The 24748-nt window shown below is 31.8% G+C and overlaps 3 protein-coding genes across 8 annotated transcripts; 2 read left to right on the top strand and 1 right to left on the bottom strand.

The window, feature by feature from the left end:
• The first annotated feature begins 953 nt into the window (after nucleotides 1-953).
• LOC146897334 (uncharacterized) lies at nucleotides 954-9914 on the top strand. The gene is made up of 13 exons (XM_085735315.1): nucleotides 954-1491; nucleotides 5391-5543; nucleotides 5641-5853; nucleotides 5979-6068; nucleotides 6194-6310; nucleotides 6583-6852; nucleotides 7077-7236; nucleotides 7403-7480; nucleotides 7798-7898; nucleotides 8052-8222; nucleotides 8745-8819; nucleotides 9082-9195; nucleotides 9469-9914. Exons 1-13 carry the CDS (start codon nucleotides 1111-1113, stop codon nucleotides 9805-9807), a joined length of 2262 nt encoding a protein of 753 aa, XP_085591441.1. The 5' UTR covers nucleotides 954-1110; the 3' UTR covers nucleotides 9808-9914.
• Nucleotides 9915-13783: 3869 nt separating this feature from the next.
• LOC146897333 (Nucleoside diphosphate kinase family protein) lies at nucleotides 13784-16981 on the top strand. 6 transcript variants are annotated; one of them, XM_085735316.1, is made up of 7 exons: nucleotides 13784-13913; nucleotides 14155-14232; nucleotides 14888-14935; nucleotides 15345-15569; nucleotides 15970-16077; nucleotides 16159-16268; nucleotides 16472-16981. In XM_085735316.1, the coding sequence occupies exons 2-7, from the start codon at nucleotides 14168-14170 to the stop codon at nucleotides 16498-16500; spliced, it is 585 nt and encodes a 194-aa protein (XP_085591442.1). In that variant the 5' UTR covers nucleotides 13784-13913; nucleotides 14155-14167; the 3' UTR covers nucleotides 16501-16981. The 6 variants fall into 6 exon arrangements, with proteins under 6 accessions (XP_085591442.1, XP_085591446.1, XP_085591444.1 ...); XM_085735320.1 differs by lacking the exon at nucleotides 14888-14935; XM_085735318.1 differs by lacking the exon at nucleotides 14888-14935 and having other exon boundaries at nucleotides 15339-15569.
• A 2532-nt stretch (nucleotides 16982-19513) lies between these two features.
• Nucleotides 19514-20128, bottom strand: LOC146897332 (uncharacterized). Its single transcript, XM_085736406.1, has 3 exons — nucleotides 19908-20128; nucleotides 19715-19817; nucleotides 19514-19630 (listed from the first exon to the last, which is right to left on the bottom strand). The coding sequence occupies exons 1-3, from the start codon at nucleotides 20126-20128 to the stop codon at nucleotides 19514-19516; spliced, it is 441 nt and encodes a 146-aa protein (XP_085592532.1).
• Between the last annotated feature and the right edge of the window lie 4620 nt (nucleotides 20129-24748).

Below are 24748 nucleotides of genomic sequence, written 5' to 3'. Positions count from 1 at the left end.
TTTAGTATGAATTCTAAATGATGTGAAGATGTTTGAGACGGACAAACAATATTTATAGGAAAAAAGAAGCAAGTAAGTCACATCAATTATGCCATTAATTTAGTAATGAAATTAGTAACACATTAAATAGTAAAAATAATTTGAATAAAATATTCCATTTATTTTTTTGTCATTATAAGCCTTTTAGTCAACTTGCATAATCATGTTAATTACATAAGTCTTGCACAAATCACATAATATGTACCAATTACACAAAACATTAAATGCACCTTCAATATAAGGATGCCATGTGTACTATCAAAATAAAATAGTGTAAATATATATAATAGAGATTCACTCAAAATCAATCATTATCAATGTGGAACCAAAGATACACTTTATAGTTGTTGGTTACGTAATTACTAATTTTTAAACACAAATTTTAGTTGAACTCATTTTTTCATGAAATATATGCAAATATAAACATATCTTTACCCCATTCTATTGGTATTACTCACCCCGTCCCGCAATAGACGATCCATTTGAAAATGTGCAATTTTGACATAACTTACTTTGATCGTATTTTTCTATTAATATACAAAGATAAATAATATCATATAAGATGTCGTTAGATTTGTCTCGGTGAGTATTTTCAAAATATCAAATTTTCATAATTTTTTCTAATATATTGTTCAAGATATTTAAGCTCAAAGTTATGCATTGACATTCGTAATAAGATCAACTGTGTCAAATATTATGGGACGGAGGGAGTACTTTTCTTTAAAATTTATGATAATGAGAATTAAATAGTTAATGGCAATAGTTTTGTAAAACTGTCATTTTTCCCTTCATTAGATAAGGAAGTATTAGTCAAAAGAAAAAGAAAAATCCTATCCAATCTTGTTCTGACAGAGTTAATACGAAAACGACTACTACGAATTTAAGTTACCTCTTCCTCTTCTCCCTCTTTCTTCACTCTTCTCCTTTCTTTCATTCATCTTCTTCCTCTTCCTCTTCCTCTTCCATTCATCTTCTTCTTGAAAACCATAACCTTCACATTCCTTCTCAAACCCCTAACAAACTCTTCCTCTCTAATCTCTCAACAAACTCGACGCAAAATCATCATCTCCGATGGCCGGACAATTCTCCAGCTCCGTCGAATTCGGTCTCAACCTCTCAAAACGAATTCAGCACACAAAACTATCAGCTCCAGCTCCAGCACTGGAGATGACGAGGTCGATAGATGAACACCTACCGTCAGCGCCGATGTGTTACGCGGTGATACCTGATCCAGACATAGTAGACAATCCTGACATTCGTAGCTATCAACCGTATGTGTACGGACGGTGTGATCCTCCGGCGTTGATACCGCTTCTGCTTCATGAAATCGCTATGGATGTTGAGTGTTGTTTGGATACGGCGTTTGTAACTGTCACCGGACGGTGGCGCGTGCACTGCGTGAGGGGAAGTTGTTTGTGTGATTGTCAAGTTGCTATTCCTATCGGAGAACAGGTGAATCAACTTTTTCTTATTTTTAATTATTTTTTATCAATTATTTTAATTATTTTTATTGAGAGAATTATTTTAATTTTTTATGTAAAGCATTTATATAAAACGTATATATATTCATAATAATCAATTCAATCTAAAGTTATCAAGCTCATCAATACAAATAAGTTAAAACAAGTTTATAATTCTCGACCAAAATTGATATAATGGTTAAACCTTCAGCTCATATCAACGGTTTGTTGATACAATTTTTTAGCTCACATCAGTTGTAACTTGTGAGTTAGGATTATCATTTGAATTTTAAGTAAATTTCATCGTTAATCTTAACAAGTATAGTGGTTTTGTGCGACTTTGCATCAATTATATCTTCCATGATCTGAATTCTTTATGATAAAGAAAAAAAAAAACTTTATGACCGTAACAACTACTACCTCCGTCCCAATTTAATTGACACAATTTTGTTTTTCACACATATTAAGAAAAATATATAAATAAAGGGGAAAGAAATGATGAAAGTTGTATTGAAAATTGAAATGAGTCAGTTATTTTGGGACACTTTTTTTTAGAAAATGGGTCAGTTATTCCGGGACGGAGGGAGTAGTATTATTACTTTTATATTTAACAATCAGTATCATTTAAAATAAAATAAAAAACAGTTTTGATAATTAATATTAGAAAGTAGTTTCTCCTTTATATAGATGAAAATTTGTTTTAGCTGCTTAATCAATGCTCTCGGAGCACTATTTAACATTCTCTATAGATATAATATAATAACCAAAAAGTAAAGGTCTATAGTATTTTATAATATTAAAAGGAATTTTTTTTTGTCTTTATATATTTGTTCTTTTTTGTCTTTTTTCAATTTGTTTAAAAATGTTTGGAAGAAAGAAACAAAAAAGAAAGTTGGCGTGAGTCTCGTGTGAAGTCAATAATACAATTTTCTTCTAATTAAATAAATAAATCACTTCCTGGTTTTTCTGTCATTTTCTTCTGGCATTCGAACCTATTATTATAGGAACTGTTTGCATTTTGTTTTTTTGGAACTAGGGTAAATTTAACTATTATATTGTGATATATATGTAATGATTGATAGTTGAATAAAGCTCAATCTTGCTTTTTGTTGGACAGTAACAACAGCAATTGAAAGGTTGAATAGTTTGTCGTGGAAAGTTGTCGTTTTCAGGATGATCAAAATATCTGTTTTCTTTCTTTATAAATTAGGAGTAATGATATTTTGACATCCATTTGATGACAACTTTGTTGACAATCTTGTTTTTCTCACTTATTATTGGTAAAAAACAATGGAGAGAGAAAAAGGAAGAGAGAGGATAACAACATCATGTGAGTATGAGAGAGAAAGTTGTCCAAAAGTTGTCAAAAAATGGTTGTCAAAATATCATTTCTCATAAACTAGTACTCCCAGTCCCTCCGTAGAGTTAAATGTACATAGTATTACTTTACTCATTCATGAAAATAAGTAGAATTACTTTATTACTTTAGTTAATCATGGTAATATTTTTCCCTTGATTAATTAAAGTAATAGAGTAATTCTATTATTTTCATGAATGAGTAAAGTAATACTATGTACATTTAACTCTACTACTAATGTTAATATTTATAAGGAGAATGCTAACTAGAGCTCCAAGGATATTGATTAAGTATCTAAAATAAGTAAGTTTTTATGATAAAAAAGTTATGTAATTATTATTTAATCAAAAGTATCATCTTGTATTTTCAAGACAAAACTTCTATTTTAAAAAAATTGACTACTATTAAATTCATTATATCGATTATTTCCATGCCAGAATAGAAATGTGAAATTGTTACTTATGTGTCATAAAATTATGTTCTATTTGTTTTCATAAAAAAACTTTAGGTTATTTTTTTTTGTTCTGTTATTTTCTTGTTTTATTCAAGTAAATAGATATGTTCATCATCTAATATGCATGGATTTATTTTTGTGGTGATCTAATACGCATGATTTTGTAAATTAAAAGGATGTTTAAATGATTTTTTACCTTTTTTTTTGAGAAAATTAATGCTTTTTTTGTAATAATAATAATAATATCAAATTGCTATCATTTTGTTTTTCCAAATGCATGAAAGAAAGTAATCATGATTCATGACGATAACATAAAAGGGAACACATCCAAGGAGAATAAAATAAAAAGCCAAGCAATGTTTTTGTAAATTTCCTTTCTTACAAAAATTAAGGGGACCACAACTAGGGTGAGATGAGAACACAAGGTTAAAATACGAGTATTTTTCTATAAGTGTGTACCAAGGGCAAGGAACAACTTTGACTCCTTATCTTCCATTAAAGGAAACTTTAGTCCTTCTATTTTATTTTTAGATTCGTACTATACTTGCTTAATGAACACATACACGACACAAGAACATGCATGCTTTTTGCATATGAAATATTTTTAATTAAAAACTTGATATAATAAATCTTAGTTGTAGTAAAACAAAGTAAATTCTAGCTTAACGAGCCTTAGACATGAAGCAACGTTAAAACTCTTGGTGAGAGTTTACTGTCCATTTGAGTTCCACAACGCTCAAGGGATTAGTCTTTGCAGTTACGCGCACGAATACCCGATTTACTCCAAAAAACAAAGTAAATGGTAGCAACTTTATCAACCGATGCGTAAATCACAACTTTGCGATGAAATTTGGTAAACATACCATAACATAATACAATAAGTCACTCATTTTCAGTACCTTAGTTAGGTCCATAGTAGTTAATAGCGGATAGCGGCGCGTAGCTGCCGACCCCAAAAATGCTATAGCGGGATAGCGCATAGCGCTATGACCGCTATTTCGTAAATATAAAAACAACAAAAATAAGGAAACAGAGAGAGCAATATAGAGTTTTATATGAACAAAACAGAGGATTGTTTGTACAAACTACAAACAGAAACAGAGAGAGCAGAATGGAGTTTGGAATCAATAATAAGAGAGAGCAGAATGGAGTTTGGAATCAATAATAACAAAGAAAACTAGAACAAAAAAGTAACAGAACAACAGAGTTTTGAGATTGTTAAACAAAAAAATAACAGGATAACAGAGCAAACACGACAAAGTAGAGGAAGATTTATAGCAGAGGTGAAGAAGTTTTACAGAACAGCAGAAAAGCAGAGGAAGATTTACAGAAATACCCTTGTTTTTTTTTTAACCAAGGACAATTTTGTATTTTCTCTTAAAATGAAATAGCGGTTCTAAACTGCAAAACCGCTACGAAGCATTGCGTCGCTATAGCGCCACTATCTCACACCGCAACGCTATGGTTTGTTGCGTAGCGCTCCGGCACCGCACCGCACCGCGCGGCTGCTATAGCGCCGCTATTGGCCGCTATTGACTACTATGGTTAGGTCCACCATAGATAGTGAGAGTGAGAATTATTTTTTGTGTAATTTGTGCTATAAAAGAAATATTCAAGCTTAGAACAAAATTTTATGGTACAGTTCTAAGATGTGCAATGTTTTATGTGACTAACAACATTTGTTTAGACAAGAATACGCACTTTTAGGACTGAATGATTAAGTATAATCCATTCCTAGGAATCTAGGATTCATATCTTTGCAATGGGCTAGTTTAGACAATTATGGTATCTTGAGTTATGTATTCATCCTGCTTGGTAACAGTGTATTGAAGTTGGTTTATCAGTTGGGAGAACATCTTCATCAATGTACATTTGCTCAACAAAGTTGTGTTTCTTATTTGTTCATCTTTTATCATTGATATTTGGTCAAAGTGTTTGCAGTATAGAGTGTTGTCCTGTTTCTTAGTTTTATCATTTTATCTCATGATGAGAATGCATACCAATTTTTCCTTCAACTGTTGCAGACTTGTATTTTGTATTGTTTCATAAGTTCTCAAGTTAAATATGATGTGGCTAACAGGGTTCACTTCTAGGTGTCGAGGTCAATGATTTTGGAAGATCCTATCATACTGAATTGGTCTCTCTAAAGGATGAAAAAGAAAAGCAGAAAATGGCCAAAGCTAAAGACGGATACTATTTGAAAAGCCAAATATACATTGTTAAGATTCCACAGGTTATTATCACATACCAGAACACATTAATCTCCCTTCATAATGGATAGTTATTGACATGTACATCATATATATTTAAAACTTCATTCTGTCTTTCAGTTTAAGGGAGGCTCCATTTTCTCAGTTAAGATCAGATGGTCCCAGAAAATATTATTTCGTGATGGCGAGTTCTGTCTTAACATCCCTTTCTGCTTTCCTTCATATGTCAACCCTGTTGGAAGAACAATTTCTAAGAAAGAGAAGATATTTTTGAAATTGAATTCTGGTACTGCAAATGAAGTGTTATGCAAAGCAACTAGCCATCCTCTTAAGGTAAAACATATCGCATATTGTGTGCTGTTTTCAAATTTACAATGTTCAATTTGGCTTCTTTTAATCCCTAAATTTTTTTGGCTTCTTTTAGACTTAAAATAAACATCAGCTTTATTACTTTCCAGGGAGTAATGCGCCAAGCTGGAAAATTAAGTTTATCATATGAAGCAGTGGTACCAGCTTGGTCAAGTACAGACTTCAGTTTCTCGTACACGGTATTAGAAGCATAGAATTTTTTAATTTTTTTTTTAATGCGATCCCCTAAAAAGGAAGAAATTCTGCATGATAGACATTCAGGATACTATATCAGCATTAACTTAACTTGCTGGTGCTTTTACAGGTTTCTTCAAGTGACATATTTGGCGGTGTTCTCTTACAATCCCCTTTCCTGCGTGATTTTGATGAAAGAGAGATATTTTGCTTGTATCTTTACCCTGGAGATTTCCAAGATAGAAAGGTTTGTTTCAATATTATGAGAGATATTTTGCTTGTATCTTTACCCTGGAGATTTCCAAGATAGAAAGGTTTGTTTCAATATTATGCCATGTCCATTTTTTTTTCTTTTGAAAAATATAATTTTTTTATGATTGTTAAGACAGAAAAGCTAGGTAAGATAGTGTGTGTGTGTGTGTGTGTGTGTGTAACATCAAATGGTTACATTGTAGTTTGCATAGGTCCATGTTTGTTTCAAACTTAAGCAAATTTAATGGAGCATTTATACATTGATAGGTTTTTAAAAAGGATGTGGTGTTCGTAGTAGATATAAGTGCAAGCATGAAGGGAAGTCCTCTTGAAAATGCAAAGAATGCATTGGTAGCATCACTCTCTAAATTAAACCCACAAGATAGATTTAACATTATAGCTTTCAATGGGGAGGCCTATTTATTCTCGCCAAAGATGGAACCATCTACAGTGGAAGCAATTTTAAAGGCTTCCAAGTGGGTTGACACTACTTTTATAGCAAATGGTGGTACAAACATCATGCTTCCCTTAACTCAGGTAATTCTAATTAATTTACATTTCCCAAACGACGTGCCTTCTTTTCTTACTTCATTGCTTGTTAATCAAAACCGCTCTTACTTCTTGATGTCCCTGTATAATCTGCTTATAATGTTAGCCATGAATTTGGAAGGTAGATGGATTGCTGGTATGGAGTACTTTCCTTATATTAAGTAGCGTACAATGCAGTGTTTATTTGATGTCCTATTTTTGCTCTATCTTAGGCAATGACCCTACTACGGAAATCAAGTGATTCAGTCCCTCTTATTTTTCTTATTACTGATGGGTCTGTTGAAGATGAAAGAGAGATATGTGAATTTGTGAAAAGCTATGTAACGAGTGGGCAATCAGTTCGCACACCCCGCATTTGTACTTTTGGCATAGGCAAGAGTTCTAGCTTCCTCTTCTCTTTGTGGTCATTAGAAAATAGATTATCTGATATCATTAATTAACAATGTTTGTTTGACACTTCAGCCTCTTCTAACGGAAAATAGATTTTTTGTTGCAACACTTTTAATAACTTTTCTGTTTTCTAATTTGAAAATTTCAGGTTTATATTGTAATCACTACTTCCTGCAAATGCTAGCACAAGTTGGGAGGGGTCACTATGATGCCGTTTATGATTTAGGTCAGTATCTTTGCTTGTCCAGCTAACCAAACATTCCTGCTTGAAGTTAGCACTGCAGATTGATGCTTAAACAAGAAAGCTTTATTGTTTTGTCATAGAGTCGCAATAAGTACTAATCAGTGTGTATGCTGAAAAACAAGCTAACAAATTGTGTTTTTTTTTTTTTTTTGAATACCTGAATGAACCCTCAAGTATTCAGGCTTTTCAAAAGATGTCAATTATTTTGTATTCCCAAGGGATACAAAATTAATTGCAAAATAATATCGTATCTAGGCATTTCATTGATCTATCTCTCTGTCTCTCTAAATCATGTCCAGATACAATTGACATTCGAATGCAAAGGCTATTCAGTACTGCTTCATCGGTTATAGTTTCTGATATCACCATCAAAAGTTTAGAAGGGCTTGATTCGCAGGAGGTACATATCCAGTAAAGTTTTGTCTTCAATTATAACTGGATACACGTGTTCTAGTAAGCTAGTTTACTTAGTGATCATATGTTACATTATGTCAAAAAAAAAAATGTACATGTTACATCTATTTGATGTTTAACTATACTTTGATTAATGCAGTTGTTCCCAACTCATATTCCTGACCTATCATCTGGAAGTCCATTGATCATATCAGGTAGATACAATGGAACTTTTCCTGAACCTGTCAAGGTTACTGGTACTTTGGCAGATAGGACCAGCTTCGTAATGGACCTTAAAGTGAAGAGAGAAAAGGATATGAAACTCACTAATGTAATATCTCGAACTCTTAGGCTTCATTATCACTTGTTCCTCATTTTGTTGAGAATCTAAAATTCATATTATCTTGGTGTATGGTTGGATATGTGTTAGCAAAAATGGATTTTTGTTAAAATTGAGCCTGTAAGGTGTTTTATGTTTAGATACATAACGATGAGTTAACAATAAAGCTGCTGATAAAATCACGTTTGAGGACAAAAACAACAAATCTCAGCTTCAAGTTAAAATACATTCCAGAGGAACAATTAATTATATTCAAGAGCACCTAAAAGTCTCAAATAATTCTATGCATCAAGAATTATTTCTGCTCTTACAAAAGTGAATGCAACACTTAGCAAATGTTGACTGCATATTACTATGCAACTCATAAGCACGGCAGCTCTTACACGAGTATCACCTTGTTCTCAGATTCATGCTCTTGGCTATTTGTAGATTCTTTAGATATTGTGATTGCTGAATGCATACTCAATTATGCTCTGAAATGCATCTTGATATAAATTTTGGTATTTACTCCAGGTCTTTTCAAAGAGACATATTGACCTAGTCACTGCTCGTGCCTGGTTATTAAAAAGTCAAGAGCTGGAGGAGAAGGTTTGTCTACGTTATTGTACTTCTATGCTTGTTAGATTTCATTTCGTTCATTAAAACAAAAGGAAACTAAAAAAGCAAAAATGGAAAATATGTGGAGAAAAGTTTCTATTCAAATTTCAATCATTGACTTCAAACAAAGTAATTCTGATTTTACTCACAATGTTAGAAAGAGTTATACTCCAAGTGGTTAAACAGTTGTAATTTATTATTTGTATTTCTCCCCCACTCATTTCTAACCAAATGCTAAACTGCTCTCTAATAGGTTTCTAAAATGAGCATTCAAAATAACGTTCCATCAGAGTATACTTTCATGGAGATGATTCTTGTGAATAAAAATGATGTCAAGAAGGCACCTGAAGCATTTCTGTTACAAAAGGTACCTTTGGTATTTAAATATATAATAATGGCATATATTATTACCCTTCCGTAAACTATTAGAGTAGTTCCATTATTTTTCCCTTTTGCACAATATGTATCAGATTGAACCTGTGTCCGTTACACATACACGGCACTGACACATTGTATTGTATAATTACGTACAATCACTATTATTTTCTTAAATTGTTGCATTTGTCTTTGTGTCACTGTCGTGTCTGGTATCCGTTTCAGTGTTTCATAGTGTATGATTACCTACACCTCTTCAAAACAGGCATACGGCACACTTAGCTTCAAGGGATTGGAAGTTGAAATCCCAAAGTTATTTCTTGGAGGACTGAGTCATGGATTTGGTGACTTGAAAGCAACTGCTGAGAACATTCCACCAGCAACAAAAGAAGCAAAACCATCTGAAGGACTATTGGGGAAGGCAGCTTCTACTTGTTGTGGTAGGGTGGCTGACACATGTTGTGGCATGTGTTTGCTAAAGACATGCTCTTTTGTGAATGATCAATGCACCATAGTTTGCACTCAACTCTGTGCAGCATTAGCTTGTTTTGAGTTAATTAAATGCTGTATTGAGCTCTGTGATTGTGAGTGTGATTGCTTGTAGTGAAATTATATGTCCAGTTGAACATAAGGTTATTGTTATGAAAATTTACTAAGCAGTGTACTATATGTAAGATATTGTATAATAATAATAATGTTTACAATCAATAATATGATAGGATAGCTTATCCTATCATATGATAGGATAGCTTAGTCAAAAAAAAAGGATAGCTTATCCTATCCAATCTTCTTCATCTGACCACCAAACAGACAAAGCATTTAGTTTGTTGTCTAAAGTGGGAGAGGTGGTAAAATGGAGTACATATTGAACAGAAACTGATTGCACCATTTTTGGTCCTTGATTAATGGCCTTATGTTTTCTTCTAATTTCAAGAATTTTAAAGTTCTAGCTGTGATTTTTATTTTAAACAAAGAAATATATGTAATTGACTAAATTTAAATGAGAAATGTTATTTGAACATCCACTTTTCGAGACAATTTATAGGACAACCAAAATATACAAAGAAATGTAAGGATTGACACAAAAACCAAAACAATGGAGAAAGAAAGTAAGATTACAATATGAATATGAGAAAAAAAGTTGTCACAAAATGTTTGTTCAAATATCATTTTTAAATAGTATACTACTATTTTAGTTATAAAAATTAAAAAAAAAATTTAAGAAAAAAAAGAGAGATGTACAGGCCACAGGGTAAAAAAACATGTCATGTTAGTTTAAAGTAATAGTTGTAGAGAATGTATCGGACTAAGTGATTTCCTCCAATCAAGATACAACTTGTAGTAATTTGGGTATATTGCTCAATGTTTTGTCATTGTGTGAAGTTTGGTGTTTAGCCAACTAATCTTGATCAGATGGTTAGTTTGTTTGATTGTTTGATTTGTGGTTTGTTCAACTGATAAGGTGATATGTAGGTTAAATTGCACGTCGAATAATGATCTTTTTTTTATCAGGTGATTACGTTGAGTTAGAGACTCTATTTCTCAGTTGTGGATTTTTAGACTACTTTAAAGAGCGTCTGGTGTTGAATGTTGAACCTACTACCTAAGAAGGCATGAAAAATAAAGGAAAACGAAAGAGATATGTAAAGACTTGTTTGATTCATTGTGTGTTGAATATAGCCTTCAAAGAAAAACATTTATAGACTTAGACTAATTAAGCAACATGCCATGATTTTAACTACTAACTATTATATTACATCACGGTTAACAGTACTAATGTAGATAACTAACATGTAAGCTGAGTTACATCCCAAAAAAAGTCTTGTCGGCTAGTAATTTACATCCATATCAGCCAACCATGTCATCCATAACTCTATTATTAAGGGAATATGTCTTCATGCATGTCTTAGCTAATATATTGCTCATACGGCTGAGTTGAGGGCAAAAATGTTTTAGTCACTGCTCGGTTGTCATCTACTCATGTTCTCTACATTCCTAACTTCTAAGGTAGTGCATATTTGACTACATTTGTCATTCAAACGAACTCTAGGTCAGTTTTACCTGACGTTAAATCAATATTGTAGCCTTTTTGATCTCATTAACCATTACCACGACATTGATAAGGGAAAATTGCTGTTGACACATTGCATAAGGCTGTGTCACACATGTAAAATACGTTTTTGTCCCCTCGGCAGTTAACTGCTGAATTATGAAACCAGCTGCAGTTAACTACCGAGGAAAACTTCGGCAGTTAACTACCGAGGAAAATTGAAAACTTCGGCAGTTAACTGCCGAAGAATCCTCAAACCCCCCCTTTTTTTTTTTTCAAAAACCATTAATTTTTTTATTCTTTAAACCTAAATTTTCCTTAATTAAATTTAATTCTTTAATCCTTTTAAGGAATTAAACACAATTTTTTTTATGATTTCATTCATGTGATTTTGTTGCCATAAATGAAGAAATATGAGAGATGAATAATTTCTGCAATCGGTAGTTAATGGACCCAAAATGATAATTCAATAAAAAAAATGCAACAAGAAAAAACGTTACAAATGATAGAATAATTATATTTGTAATTATTAGTAATTAATTATAATATTTAAAATATTTTTTTGTTGTTCACAGATTATTTTTTATGATTTCACAATTTTTTTTATGATTTCATTCATGTGATTTTGTTGCCATAAATGAAGAAATATGAGAGATGAATAATATCTGCAATCGGTAGTTAATGGACCCAAAATGATAATTCAATAAAAAAAATGCAACAAGAAAAAACGTTACAAATGATAGAATAATTATATTTGTAATTATTAGTAATTAATTATAATATTTAAGATATTTTTTTGTTGTTCACATATTATAATATTTCAGATATTATTCATCTCTCTTTCAAATAATTATATTTGTAATTATTCTATCAATAATACCTTTTTTTTTGTACAAATAAAACCACTTTTCTATTCTTAAAAAAAAAACATTTTTTTAATTAATAAACGTGATTGAATATGTAGTAATTCTAGGATCTCATATTTTTTTATTTATGGCAACAAAATCATATGAATGAAATCAACAACTTTATAAAAAGAATCGTGTATTTAATGGCAACAAAATACATATTTCTTCATTTATGACAACAAAATCACATGAATGAAATCATGAAAAGAATTATGTTTAATTCCTTAAAAGGATTAAAGAATTAAATTTAATTAAGGAAAATTTAGGTTTAAAGAATAAAAAGAATTAATGGTTTTTGTAAAAAAAAAAAAGGGGGGTTTGAGGATTCCTCGGCAGTTAACTGCCGAAGTTTTCAATTTTCCTCGGTAGTTAACTGCCGAAGTTTTCCTCGGTAGTTAACTGCAACCGGTTTCATAATTCGGCAGTTAACTGCCGAGGGGGCAAAAACGTATTTTACATGTGTGACACAGCCTTATGCAATGTGTCAACAGCAATTTTCTTGATAAGGTCCAATACAACATCCAATCCTATTTTGACTCGAAAGCCACGTTTGACCGTCAACTGATTTGAATGTAAACTAATGAAACTTCCATTAAAATGTTGACGTCATAATGAACCATGAGGTAAATTATTGGACGTCAGTACAACATCCGATAAAACAACCATTAAAATGATAAAATACATATAGAAAAAGGGACATGCACTAAAAATAGCCTGTGCAACCTTAATTTTCATTGGAGATCAACATTGTAAAACTAATTTATAGTGCATGTCCCTTTTTCTCTTATGTATTTCAACATTTTAATGGGGGTCGAAATTTCAACAATGGGTCCATCTTCCTCATAATGTTGTGGGTGTAAAAAAACATAATCCTTTTTTTTTTTAGAAAAATGAGATACTCTCTCACTAGAATTGAGTCAAATTATTTGAGAAGCTATTAAAATATTTATTGTATATCCAATAACTATTGACAAAATTTAGATGATGAAATGCATTTGTTTAGAACATATGAAGTGTGTTTTTTTGGTTCAGATTGATATATCAATTTTGATTTATTATAATATAAATGCAACTAATGATGATTTGGCCGTCAACATTATAAATGTGTATTCCGATCACTTTAATTTTACCTTTTTTTTTGCATTATGTTATTAATTTGAATGGAATGAGTTCGTTTGCAGGTTCATCTTTTTGTTTCAGCCATACGGAATTTGTATTGTTTTTTATGTAATTTATCGGTTTGAATGAGTGAATACTTTATTTTAAATTTAATAAAAAAAACATGAAAGATTATAAAAAATAATTTGATACAAAAATCTCATGTCATGAGAATTATGCTTTTATTCATAAATGAATACAACGGCAATATTAATAATGTTTTTTTAAGCATCATAATGTTTTATTATAAACCATATTCTGATCCAACTCATTAATTTTTAAATTTTTCTTAATATATTTTCTTATAATTTTTCCAAAACTTCTTCTATCTCTAATGATCTAATTATTTTTATCTGATCTACTCATTTTACTATAGTATTTAAAAATAAATAATTTGTCAAAAAAAAATTAATAAATAAATAAAATCCAAAACTAAAATGGATAAGTACCATTTTGTCAAGAAAGGATGTATGAGGATTATAACCTATTTTTGTCCATGTTCTTGTAGACTTTCGGTCGTAGCAAGTCATTGTCGTTTGTAAGTCTTAACCACTTTCAGTTGTCTCTCCTTCACATTCACATCTCACGTGTAAGGTATCTTTCTGTCTGAACATTCATTCAGAAATTAAAAGAAAAATAAAAAAATCAAATTATTTTCCCCTTTCATTGTGTAACGTTGTATTCTATTGAGATAGGAAAAGTATATACCTTCTTTGGCATTCAAAACAATTACAAACATGGACCCACCCCCCCCCCCCCCATTTTTTTTTGTGATTATTTAATTACTGAATTTATATGAATTTTAATTTATGTGAATTATTGTTATTTCTTGCAGTTTGGTTCTTCAAATGAGACCTCCTTTTGTTGGATTCATCAGAATACTTGGCCTTCTTGTTTTTGTTTCAGCTTGCTGGTAAGTGTTTTTTTTTTAGGTGCTAGTGTTTCAAAGCTCCTTAATATTAAGCTCGTTTGGATTGACTTATTTGAACTTATCTATTGTCATAAGCACTTGTGAGTGTTTTCAGCTTATTTCCATAAGCTCTAGAATTGTTTATCATATGAAAACAATTTGACTTCACTTTTTTGTTTGTTATATGAAAACAATTCAAATTTATTCTTCTGCTGGTCTATTTGTGAACATAAGATTTTATCTTTATGTTGAATGTCTTTTGTTTTTATATCTGAAATTTAATATTTTTGGCATCTGAGTGAGGGAAAAAAGTAGCTTAGCATCTTGTGTTTTCTTGGTTGTTTACATTTCAATTTATAATTCTGAATATTTGAATGATTCTTGCTTTTCCATTCTTCTTCTGCTTATCTTGTATCATGTAATAGCTTCTCCTTCCAGAAATTTAACTAGTAAAAGAAATGACTTTGGATAAAATGTACCTTACATGCATCAGATTAATAACTGTTAAGTAGGAATTATTATAGCAAAAGTAGTTGCTCTTGAATATTGATGATAGAACCATGCATTTTCATTTATACATCAAAATTTCAATAATTTATATGTTAATTGCACAAGACAAAAGATGGGTATGGCTCATAGTTTACTGATAAGTGGGCAGGTCGCTTGAGCCGGTGTGGAAGGTGAATCCCCCCTGTGCCGTTCAAGGGTAATCTCGTAAACCGGACCGTAGTATTTAAATATAAGTTATAATGTGTAAACCCTAAGCTTGAATAATAGAAAGTTACTGCAGCTGCATTGCAGTCAGAGATGTAAACACAATTGGCCAAACTCCGCACTCAAATCTTGTGTGTTCTTTGTTTGCGTTTTCCGTATGTGTTTATTAATTCTATAGAAACGCGGTTGCTGTTTTAGTGACAACTTTTTCAAGATTTATAGGTTAGGTTATATATTGCCGTCGCGTTGTTATCTTCGATACTAAGAGTGTCACAGTCAAATGCTTCGGTCGCGGGTCCTTTTTTAAAAACCTTGGCTGTGTGTGTGTAATGTCAAATTGATGTGCTTAAAAGTGCGCATCTTGTGGCAATGAACTGACTTTGATTTTTCCAAAGTTGCAGTTCTTCTACCGATGGAAGTACGAACATGCAGAAAACATTAGCGATCATAAAGCCGGATGGATTGCTTGGTAACTACACAGATGATATCAAGAGAACAATTTTTGAGTATGGTTTCAGCATTGTCAAGGAAAAGATTGTTCAACTTGATGAGGCCACTGTGAAAAGATTTTATGCAGAGCACTCTTCAAAGAGCTTCTTTTCCAGCCTTGTTAAATACATGACCAGGTATCCTATAGACTATAGTTGCCTAGACTCTTGTTGCATGATGGTGGTATATACTATACCGATCTTAATTTGCGGTTGCGGTTACACTGTGAACCTTTATATTGTGGTAAAATGTGGGTAAATGCGGCCACAACTGCTGATGCGGATACCTCTAAAACCGCTATATTGCGGTTGAAGACTGCAATTTAGAACTATTTCCTAAAAGAAACTTGAGGTTTTTATTTTATGTAGCTGAGGAAATTCTAGCTTTACACTTGCTGTTAATGGTTCATCAGTATGATTTCTGTATACCACTGATCAGTTTAATCATATTTGATTGACATTTACTTTCCTTCCTTCATGTCTTCTAGTCTTTTATCATCCTAAATCACCTCTTTTGCTTCGCCATAACTATAATCAGTGGACCGGTGTTAGTCATGGTTTTGGAGAAGGATAATGCTATTGCTGATTGGCGCGCTTTGATGGGCCCTACGGATGCAAGCAAGGCTAAGATTACTCACCCTCACAGGTCATGCATGTTACTAATCAAACTTATTGTGCTTGGTTTGTGAAATTTCTCTATGCTTAATTAGTTTACTAATTTGAACAGCATCAGAGCAAAATATGGATTGAATACCGAAAAAAATTGTGTTCATGGTTCAGACTCTCCCAAATCTGCACAAAGAGAGATACCATTTTTCTTCAAAGAGCTCTCTCCAGGTCAATGATTTTACTTCTACTTATAAGAAAAAAATGTGTATATTGTTCCGTCTATAGGGTATAAAGAATAACAAAATTTGTATTTTTGATCGAAAAGGTTCTGTTCGAATTATTATAACCTCGCCATTTCTCTCAAAATGTATGTTATTTTCTAGAAAACTTATTAGTTCTTACTTTTGCCTCGCCAATTTTATATTTTGCAGATGTAATTACACAACATGATGAATTGTAGCTGGTGAAAGTTTGAAGCAGAAACACAGCCTTTGGTTTTTGTGAGGCTCACTACATTTACATAGTTCAAATACAAGGCTTCTATGTTTTTCGAGGCCAATTTATCATATAATTAATTAATCTTATACATTCTGTTGAGAATGTGATTTCAGTAAGAATATTGAATTGTTGATGATAAGCTCTGAAGCATGGATACCTCTAGGATTGGACATGTACGTGTCCGACACTCATTGCACTCGAACGACACGTATCGGACAACTCAGACAAGTGTTCCAAATAATTTTTTTTCTCTTTGATTCGACACTTTTTGGATTGGTGCCCGAAAGTTGTATGACACTCCTACAACACGTGTCGGACAACTTAAACAAATATCCCAATAAAATTTATTGTCCTTAACCTGTCATTGACAATCATTGCTTCAACACATATTTAACCTTTGTATCTTATATAAGAATATTATTTTATTTTACGAAAAGGTCAAATATTATTGTATCTTATATAAGAATATTTTTAATCAAATAAATTGCTCAATTTAATTATTTTGGTCTTTAGAAGAATTGGTAAAGACCACTGGAACTCATAGTCTCACACATTGCAAGGTCTCGGGTTCAAAACCGGATGAAGGCATCCAACCTAACAAGTTCGGTATTAACAAGTGAGTTAGGCTTTACAGTCTAAATTGCTCAATTTAGATCCTTTATAAATAATATTTTATCTAATTACAGTAAATAAATAAACATATGTGTAGCAGTGTCGATGTCCTATGTTTTGTCATATTAGCAATGTTGACGTGTTTGTGTTTGTGTCTTGTCAGGTATGTGACTCATAGATGATGGGAACACTTATTAATACAACTTTGATCCTATATTTTCTTAGCTTGTTTTCTTGTTACTGGTAAAATATTTTTACTCATTTCAGCTAAAGATGATTCTTTTGGGGTGTGTTTGGTTGGAGAGTTTAGAGGGATGAGAGTATTTACTTTTTATTTTTAAAATACGGACACTAGGAAATGTTTTTTAAAAACTTAACATATTAACATGATAAACAATCATATAATTCATCAATCACACTTAATTTATTTTAGAAAAACATGTTTTATAGTCTGTACTTTAAAAAAGAAAAGTAAACTCTCCCCTCCATTTTCCTCATAAACCCTCAATCCAAACACACCCTTAGAAATGAAATTTAAAGATTTATACCGCATCACATTGCGAATTCTGCTACTGTTTTATGTTTGACCAGGATTACGTTGATTTTTTGCAAAATTATTGTTATGGAAGAAGGAAATTAACAAATAAACTCATTTCTCATACATGAAATCATGATACAACCAACATTTATTGTAGTTGGCATAGGGTACACAGTACCTAATCATACACACTAATGTATCAGATTAAGCTAACTAACTCTAGGAAGCTTGCATTACAAGTAAACTTATGATCTAGTATTATTCTTCTCTTCATACTCTAATAATTATTTTTTGTTTTCATTTCTTAGAATATGTGTGCATTTTAGCTTGCTAATAAGAGGATAAGAGACTTTTAGAACGAGTCATTATGATAGAGAGAAGACGAAATGTTAGCTAGTGATGATGTGTTTACTGAAATAATGAAAATAGTTCTTTTGTCATTTTCATTATTTTTAGAAATACAAGACAATTGTTCAATTCAAGAGTCTCTTTTTTTCTTTTTTTTCTTTTTTTGACAAGAAGAGTCTCTTTTCTTCTTGTTAAAAGGTAAAACTAACATATATTTAAGGAAATAAAAATATAAAAAAAAAATGTTTTCACAAAGTAAACGGACATTCTTGATTTAAGATGTTGGGATACTCTACCTACCTTTATTCGGGAGGATTTTTTCTAAAATAAAGTTGAGTTTCTCAATTATTAGTTTAATAATGCTATTTAGAGTTTGGTTTATGTCCCCTTCTTCTTTTCATTTTCTTAATAATATTATTGGATTATTGCAAATGATTGTTTTTGTCCAAGGTACCAACATAATTGAGATATAAGGTGTAAAGGAATAAAAGGGAAGGACTCATTGAAACCATCCTTAGAATTGGGAGTGGAAATGCTCACAATTGTGCCATTTGAACTATCAATCAACCTGATTATTTTCATGAGAAATTATAGGATGATGATTTATCCCCAAAGGAAAGAGGCAAGTTGGCTTGAAAATGCAAAGCTCTGGCAGTATTAAGGTTTCAATGTTTACTTTCCAAGACTCTATTTTGTTAAAGAGTTCCAATGCAGCTACGTTGATGAATAATGTCATGATTATAAAACCATGTCTGCATTTGCTTAAACAAAAATTCAAAACCATTGGCGTGAGTTGACGGGAAAAAATGTCCCCAAGTTGACGATTGGTTTGATAAATCAAGAATTTCTCGTATTATCGTTTGCCCGTAGAGGAGGATACAATACATTTGTGAGAAAGCTATGGCTACCCAAAAATATTATGAAAAAGAATTTCAGTGTTTTGTCATTTTTATCTCTAAGGCAGTGTCTATGTCATTTATGAATGTATTGAAATTGGAGGAATATTTGTGAGTGTGTTTTCTATTGGTAAGTTTATGAATTAAACTGGCTAACAAAACATATATTCGATGATCAAATTCTTTTTTTTTAAAAAGTCAAACTATTCCACCAAAATTTGGTACGAGGAGAATCAAACATGAAACCTCAAGTCAACACCACAATGTTAATTCAAGTGGTTTCAATGACCAAATTCATTAAGAAAAATAACACCCACTAATACTTCTGTAAATTTGGCAATTTTAAAAAATATAATGACAACGCTTGAGATATTCAAAGACTAAATGTTTGCTTACTTAACATATTAATGATTATTTTTTTTTGAAGAGGCTAAAATGAAATTGTATTACCACATCAAAAAGACCTTCCTAGCACAAGATGTGCCAAGGAAGAAACACCAGAATACAAACAGAATCCAAACAGAATTTACAAGGCAAAGCCAAACCGCAAAGCGGACAAAAAAAGCAGAAGAAAATAACAACTAGCCAATGCCTAAAATGGTTAACGGACGAAGCCACCAACAATGATAATTGAGGGGAAGGTTAGCGTGTTTCCCCTTCAACCACCTGAACGTTAAGAACTTAATCTTATCAACCACCTGCGGAATAGAGCATTTTTTATCATTGAAGACCCTGTTATTTCTTTCTTTCCAAATTTCCCACACTGTCGCAAACCAAATAACCTGTAGAATAGAACTCTTTGACTTGGCTGCACCACCAAGAAATCTGAATTGGATAAAATGACTTGTTACATCGTAAGGCATAACATAATAAATGCCGATCCACCTAAGGACAAAGAACCAAACAGACCCAAAAAAATCACAATGTAATAACAAATGAGATGATGTTTCTATTTTCCCACAGTCACCAACGCACAGCTGAGAATCGAAGTCTAAAACCTGCCGACGGAAAAGGTTGTCCTTGGTAGGAAGCCTATCATGAAACAGACACCAAGCAAATAAAACCACCTTCAAAGGTACATCCTTATGCCACAGTAAAGATGCGGGTACCGAAATATCAACAGAAGAATTATTATTCAGAAAATTATAAGCACTACGAACTGTATACACGGAAGATGTATCCAACCTCCATAGCATCTTATCAGTTTTATCAACCTGCAAAGAGACATTTTGAAGTAAAGTCCTAAGCTCCCCCACTAACTCCTCCTCCCATGTAAATAACCTCCGCCTCCACCGCCAGGCACCTCCCTCAACCCCCCACCCTAACTCATGCTTAACAAAAATATTGAGATATTCAAAGACTAAATGTTTGCTTACTTAACATATTAATGATTATAATAAGGGAAATGTTAACGAGTGTTCTTGAGGTACTCTTTAAAGCCTATAAAGAGTAACTTTTTATGAAAATATGTGTAATTAATGCATTGGAAATCAAAATATTTAACTTTTTTAAAAAATAATTTCTTCTTTTGAAATTTTTAAAGAGTGTCTCGAAAGGCGGGAGCACTCGTTAACAAGACCCTTATAATAATAGCAAAACAACAATGATAAAATTTGTTCTTACTTAGATTACTTTTTTTTCCAATTGAATTGGTTTATTCTGCTTGATTATTATAAGAAATAATTGTGACTTTTTCATTGAGAAAAAATATATTCAATCTTGACATTATAATTAGAGCAAATTGCACTCACCTCCCCTGAGGTTTTGTTAAAAGACACACACACCCCCTCTAGTTTTGAAAATACATTAACCTCCCTTAATTATTTCATTATTGAGGCACTTTCCCCCTTAGTCACTGACGGCTGTTACTTTTAACGGTGCAATCCAAAATCTTTCCATTCATCTTTATTCAAAGTTCTTCATCTTAATTCATGGATTTATGCGATTCTCCTGGTTCAATAGACACCGTCGTTTATATGTTTTCTCCAATTTTCACTATTTCTTCATCTCTTTTAACCCTCTTCACCGTTCATATATTATCTCCAATTTTCATTATTTCTTGATCTCTTCAACTCTCTTCATCGTTTTCATTTTCTACAATTTATTATAAGTTTTTTTACATTCTATAAAATTTAACTGGGTGCATATGAATTTGGAGCATAAGGTGTTTGTTGATTTGTCTGAGTGATATCTATTTGTTTATTTGTACAAGTTGATTATGTATAACTGGGATGAATTTGTATTATTTAAACCATGTATGCATACAGCAAGACATGGTTGTTTCTGTAATCATGCATAACATGAGTTTTTGATTTTTCTCAATCAAACAAAAAGGAACACGTCTGCACATCTGTTTGCAAGTTTATAGATATTTGTTATCCTCACTAAAGAATTGGCAAATTAGCTAATTGATATTTACTCTTGGCATACGTTTGCTTGTTATCGTGGCTGAAAAATTAGCAAATTGATAGATATTTATGGAATAATTTATGTGTTACTTTGACTAAATAATTGACTATTTGAAAGGAATTTCCATTTGGTTTGTTATCGTGACTCATGGCATAACAAAGCAATAACATACCAGGAAATGTTAGTTAACGGTGTTAATTCAAGGGAGGTTATTGTTTTTTCTAAACCAAAGAGGGTGTGAGCGTCTTTTAATAAAACCTCAGGGGAGGTGAATGCAATTTGCTCTTATAATTAAAAGATACTCCCTCTGTCCCTTAATGTAACCCCCCTTTGCATTTTTCACATTTCTTAAGAAAAGTTGTCAATGTAATTAATGTGTCTGTTTTGTGTATTAATATTACCAAATTGTCCTTTGTTTGTATGTGTATTAAATTTGACTATTCATATTTGAAGACAAGTTAGTAGTATTAATTAGGGGTATGTTTAGGAAAAAAGTAATAAATGCATCTAGTAATTTGAAAAGGGGGTTACATTTAGGGACAAAAATAAAATCAAATGGGTGGTTACAATAAGGGACGGAGGGAGTACATTTGACTCCATGAAAGAATTAAGTTAGAGCTTTTGATGAAATGCTTGAAAATGACTCATTTTATGTATTTTCAGTGGAGGTTCTATGGCAACTATAATCAAATTTAAAATCCTTCAACTTCACAAATGATTTGTTAACATATGGTTGAATTGGTTATTTTATAGACAAAAAATTAGTCGATTTGAACACACACCGACAATATTTTTCCGCAGATAGATAAAATTAAAAGTCGTCGGTCTCGCATGATTATATACCTTTGGGCATATGTGGAAGGAAATTAGGGATGTCCCAACTCTTGATCCTTTTGATTGTATTATCTTTATTTCAACATTTAAATAAACGAAACTTATTGTACTGAAAAACCAAAAATTGGAATAGTTCTTTTTCTTTCATAAAAAAGAAACAAAATACTGTTAGAAATACTTAAGTAATAATAAACGTTATAGAAATGTTATTGCATTGCCAAACAAAGTCCTAATTAAAGGCCAGGTATGGAGGATCTCATGTCTTCCAAAGATAATCTTACAAGGGTCACAATTTGATTACTTTCATGCTCCCAATTCATAAGGTTTCAAGCTTCGAGGGACTTTTCTCTTGGAAGGTAGAGGAAGCATTTGCTCACAATTTGACAATTATGTATCCATGAAAGTGATTATTAACATTAACTTATAGTCAAACAATAATTATCACTACTTCACTATGCCTGGACGATACATGTCCACGATTTCATCCCCAATTCTTAATGTATAGGGTGAAGCGCATATATAGTTTCCATAATCGGAAATGCTAGTGTGTGGTAAACACTATAAATGGTATCAATTGCCCAATCCTATGCATCTAGTATATTCAATGTACCCCACATGGCCTCCTTTCTTGTGTATGGGGGCTACTTTCTATTGGGTTATTAATTAATAAAAGTAAAGTTGTATCTTGGTTAATGTGATTTTATATACCTATGCTTGATGAGGACTTCTACATCCTACTCAAGTTATTTTAAGCCAATATTATGACCTAATTGGTGACATAGTGATGCCTTTTTTTATGATATTTTTAGGAGTACAAGTTCTTATGATAATGTAAAGTAAAACTTTGAAGAACATGTTTGTTTTGGTTGCTTGTAAGGTAAAGAAGTAAGATATATGGTTCATGATGATCGATGGTCGACAAACAAATTTAATTAGTTGTATAGAAAGGATTTTTGTTTACTACCATGGATTTAGTCTAGATGAATAGACTAGGTTTACTTGACGTGGTTAATTACATTTGAATCTTGACTGGAAGAAGCGTTTGAAAGTACCTAGATAAGATTATTTTTTATGGAGGAAATGTATTGAAAAGAATAAGAAAAATCAATTTGTAGACATTTGAATAAATTTTATTGTAAAACTTGAAAAAAAAAAATTGGTGGACTTAAAGGAAGTCGCAGTGACATGGCCTTTGGTAGGAGTTTAGGAAGGAAAAAGAGGCGGATTGTTCGTTTTTATTTCTAAATTAAAGAAGTTATTAATGATTCTAAAATCGATTAAAATTGTGATTGAAATATTATATCTATTTTGTCATTTCTTTAAAGTTTTTATATTGAGAAGTGGTTATTCAGTTAATAAATTGATAGATTACCTTCTCCAAAAAAACCTAACTAGCAAACATACCCTTAAATTTTAGTGGTCCAATCCTTCATGTTCTATGTAGTTAGTTTGTTTATTATACTTTTTGAAGAAGATTCGTGATTAAGAGATTTGTTTCATGATCTACTAAATGTGTGTTTGGTTTTACGTTGATAAAAATTGATCTTAAATGAATTCAATTTTTTTAAAAAGTTAAATTACCCTACGAAAATTGGTATCAGGAAGAATCGAAATTGAAACCTTAAAAGAAGCATACTCTAAAGTCTCAAATCAACATCACCAGACCACCTCAAATGGGTGAATGTAATGATATTTATATTTAGACACATTAGTTCAAGTAAAAGTAAACTGAACAATAATTTCAAGGCTAAAAATCAATTGTAGAGTCAAAAGCTCCAACTTCTACCTTTAGTTAGAATCAAATATGGAAAAAAGTTTGTGAGATTGTTAAATGTGTTGTACTAGTATTGAGAACCCGTGTAACATGTTGTGACTTTGGGACTATCAATAATACCATCAAATTTAGATGTGAAGGGCAAGTATTAAAGACTACCGATAACTAAATAGTTGCAAGCAACAACAACGAATCAAGATCTAACTAGCAACCAAATGTAAAGCAAAATCACAATCGAAGCAAAGAACAAGACAAAGAGAGTAAAGAATAAAGAACAATACACCAAGAAATTTTTCTCCCAATTCGATCCAACAATGACCTATATCTAGAGAAAGAGATCGCTCGACTTCACTAACAATGAGTTATTTACAAAGAGATACAAATAGTGACAAAAAAATTAGTTTTAACAAGCTCACCAAGAGCAATCATAATTTCTACCCTTTTTCTCAAATCTCTTCTCGTGACCAAGAGACTCGATGATTTTATTACTAAAGGTATTTCCCAACTCTATAATCTAACCCCCAAAAGGAACCAACCTTTAGCCTTTGATTTTATAATGATATCCTTTTTTGGTCTCCAAGATTCATCTAAGTTGCTCACAAAGACTCAACCTCTCATGTGTTTCCCAACTCATGAATCTATCCCCAAAAGGCAACAACCCGTTTTCAAGAGCCCCTCTTTTGGTTCTCCAATATTCACATCTTGACCCTTTGAATCTCATCTAAAGACCCTAAACCTTTAGCCTATAAGCTTGCTCATTTAGTTACATGAGATTATCAATATCCTTCAACAAATAGGT

Source organism: Medicago sativa, chromosome 8, assembly GCF_051527215.1.
Source record: "Medicago sativa cultivar Bolivia chromosome 8, Bolivia_mono, whole genome shotgun sequence".
Lineage (NCBI taxonomy): Eukaryota > Viridiplantae > Streptophyta > Magnoliopsida > Fabales > Fabaceae > Medicago > Medicago sativa.
The sequence above is the reverse complement of the archived record's forward strand: the minus strand, read 5'-3'. Positions and strand labels throughout refer to the sequence as shown.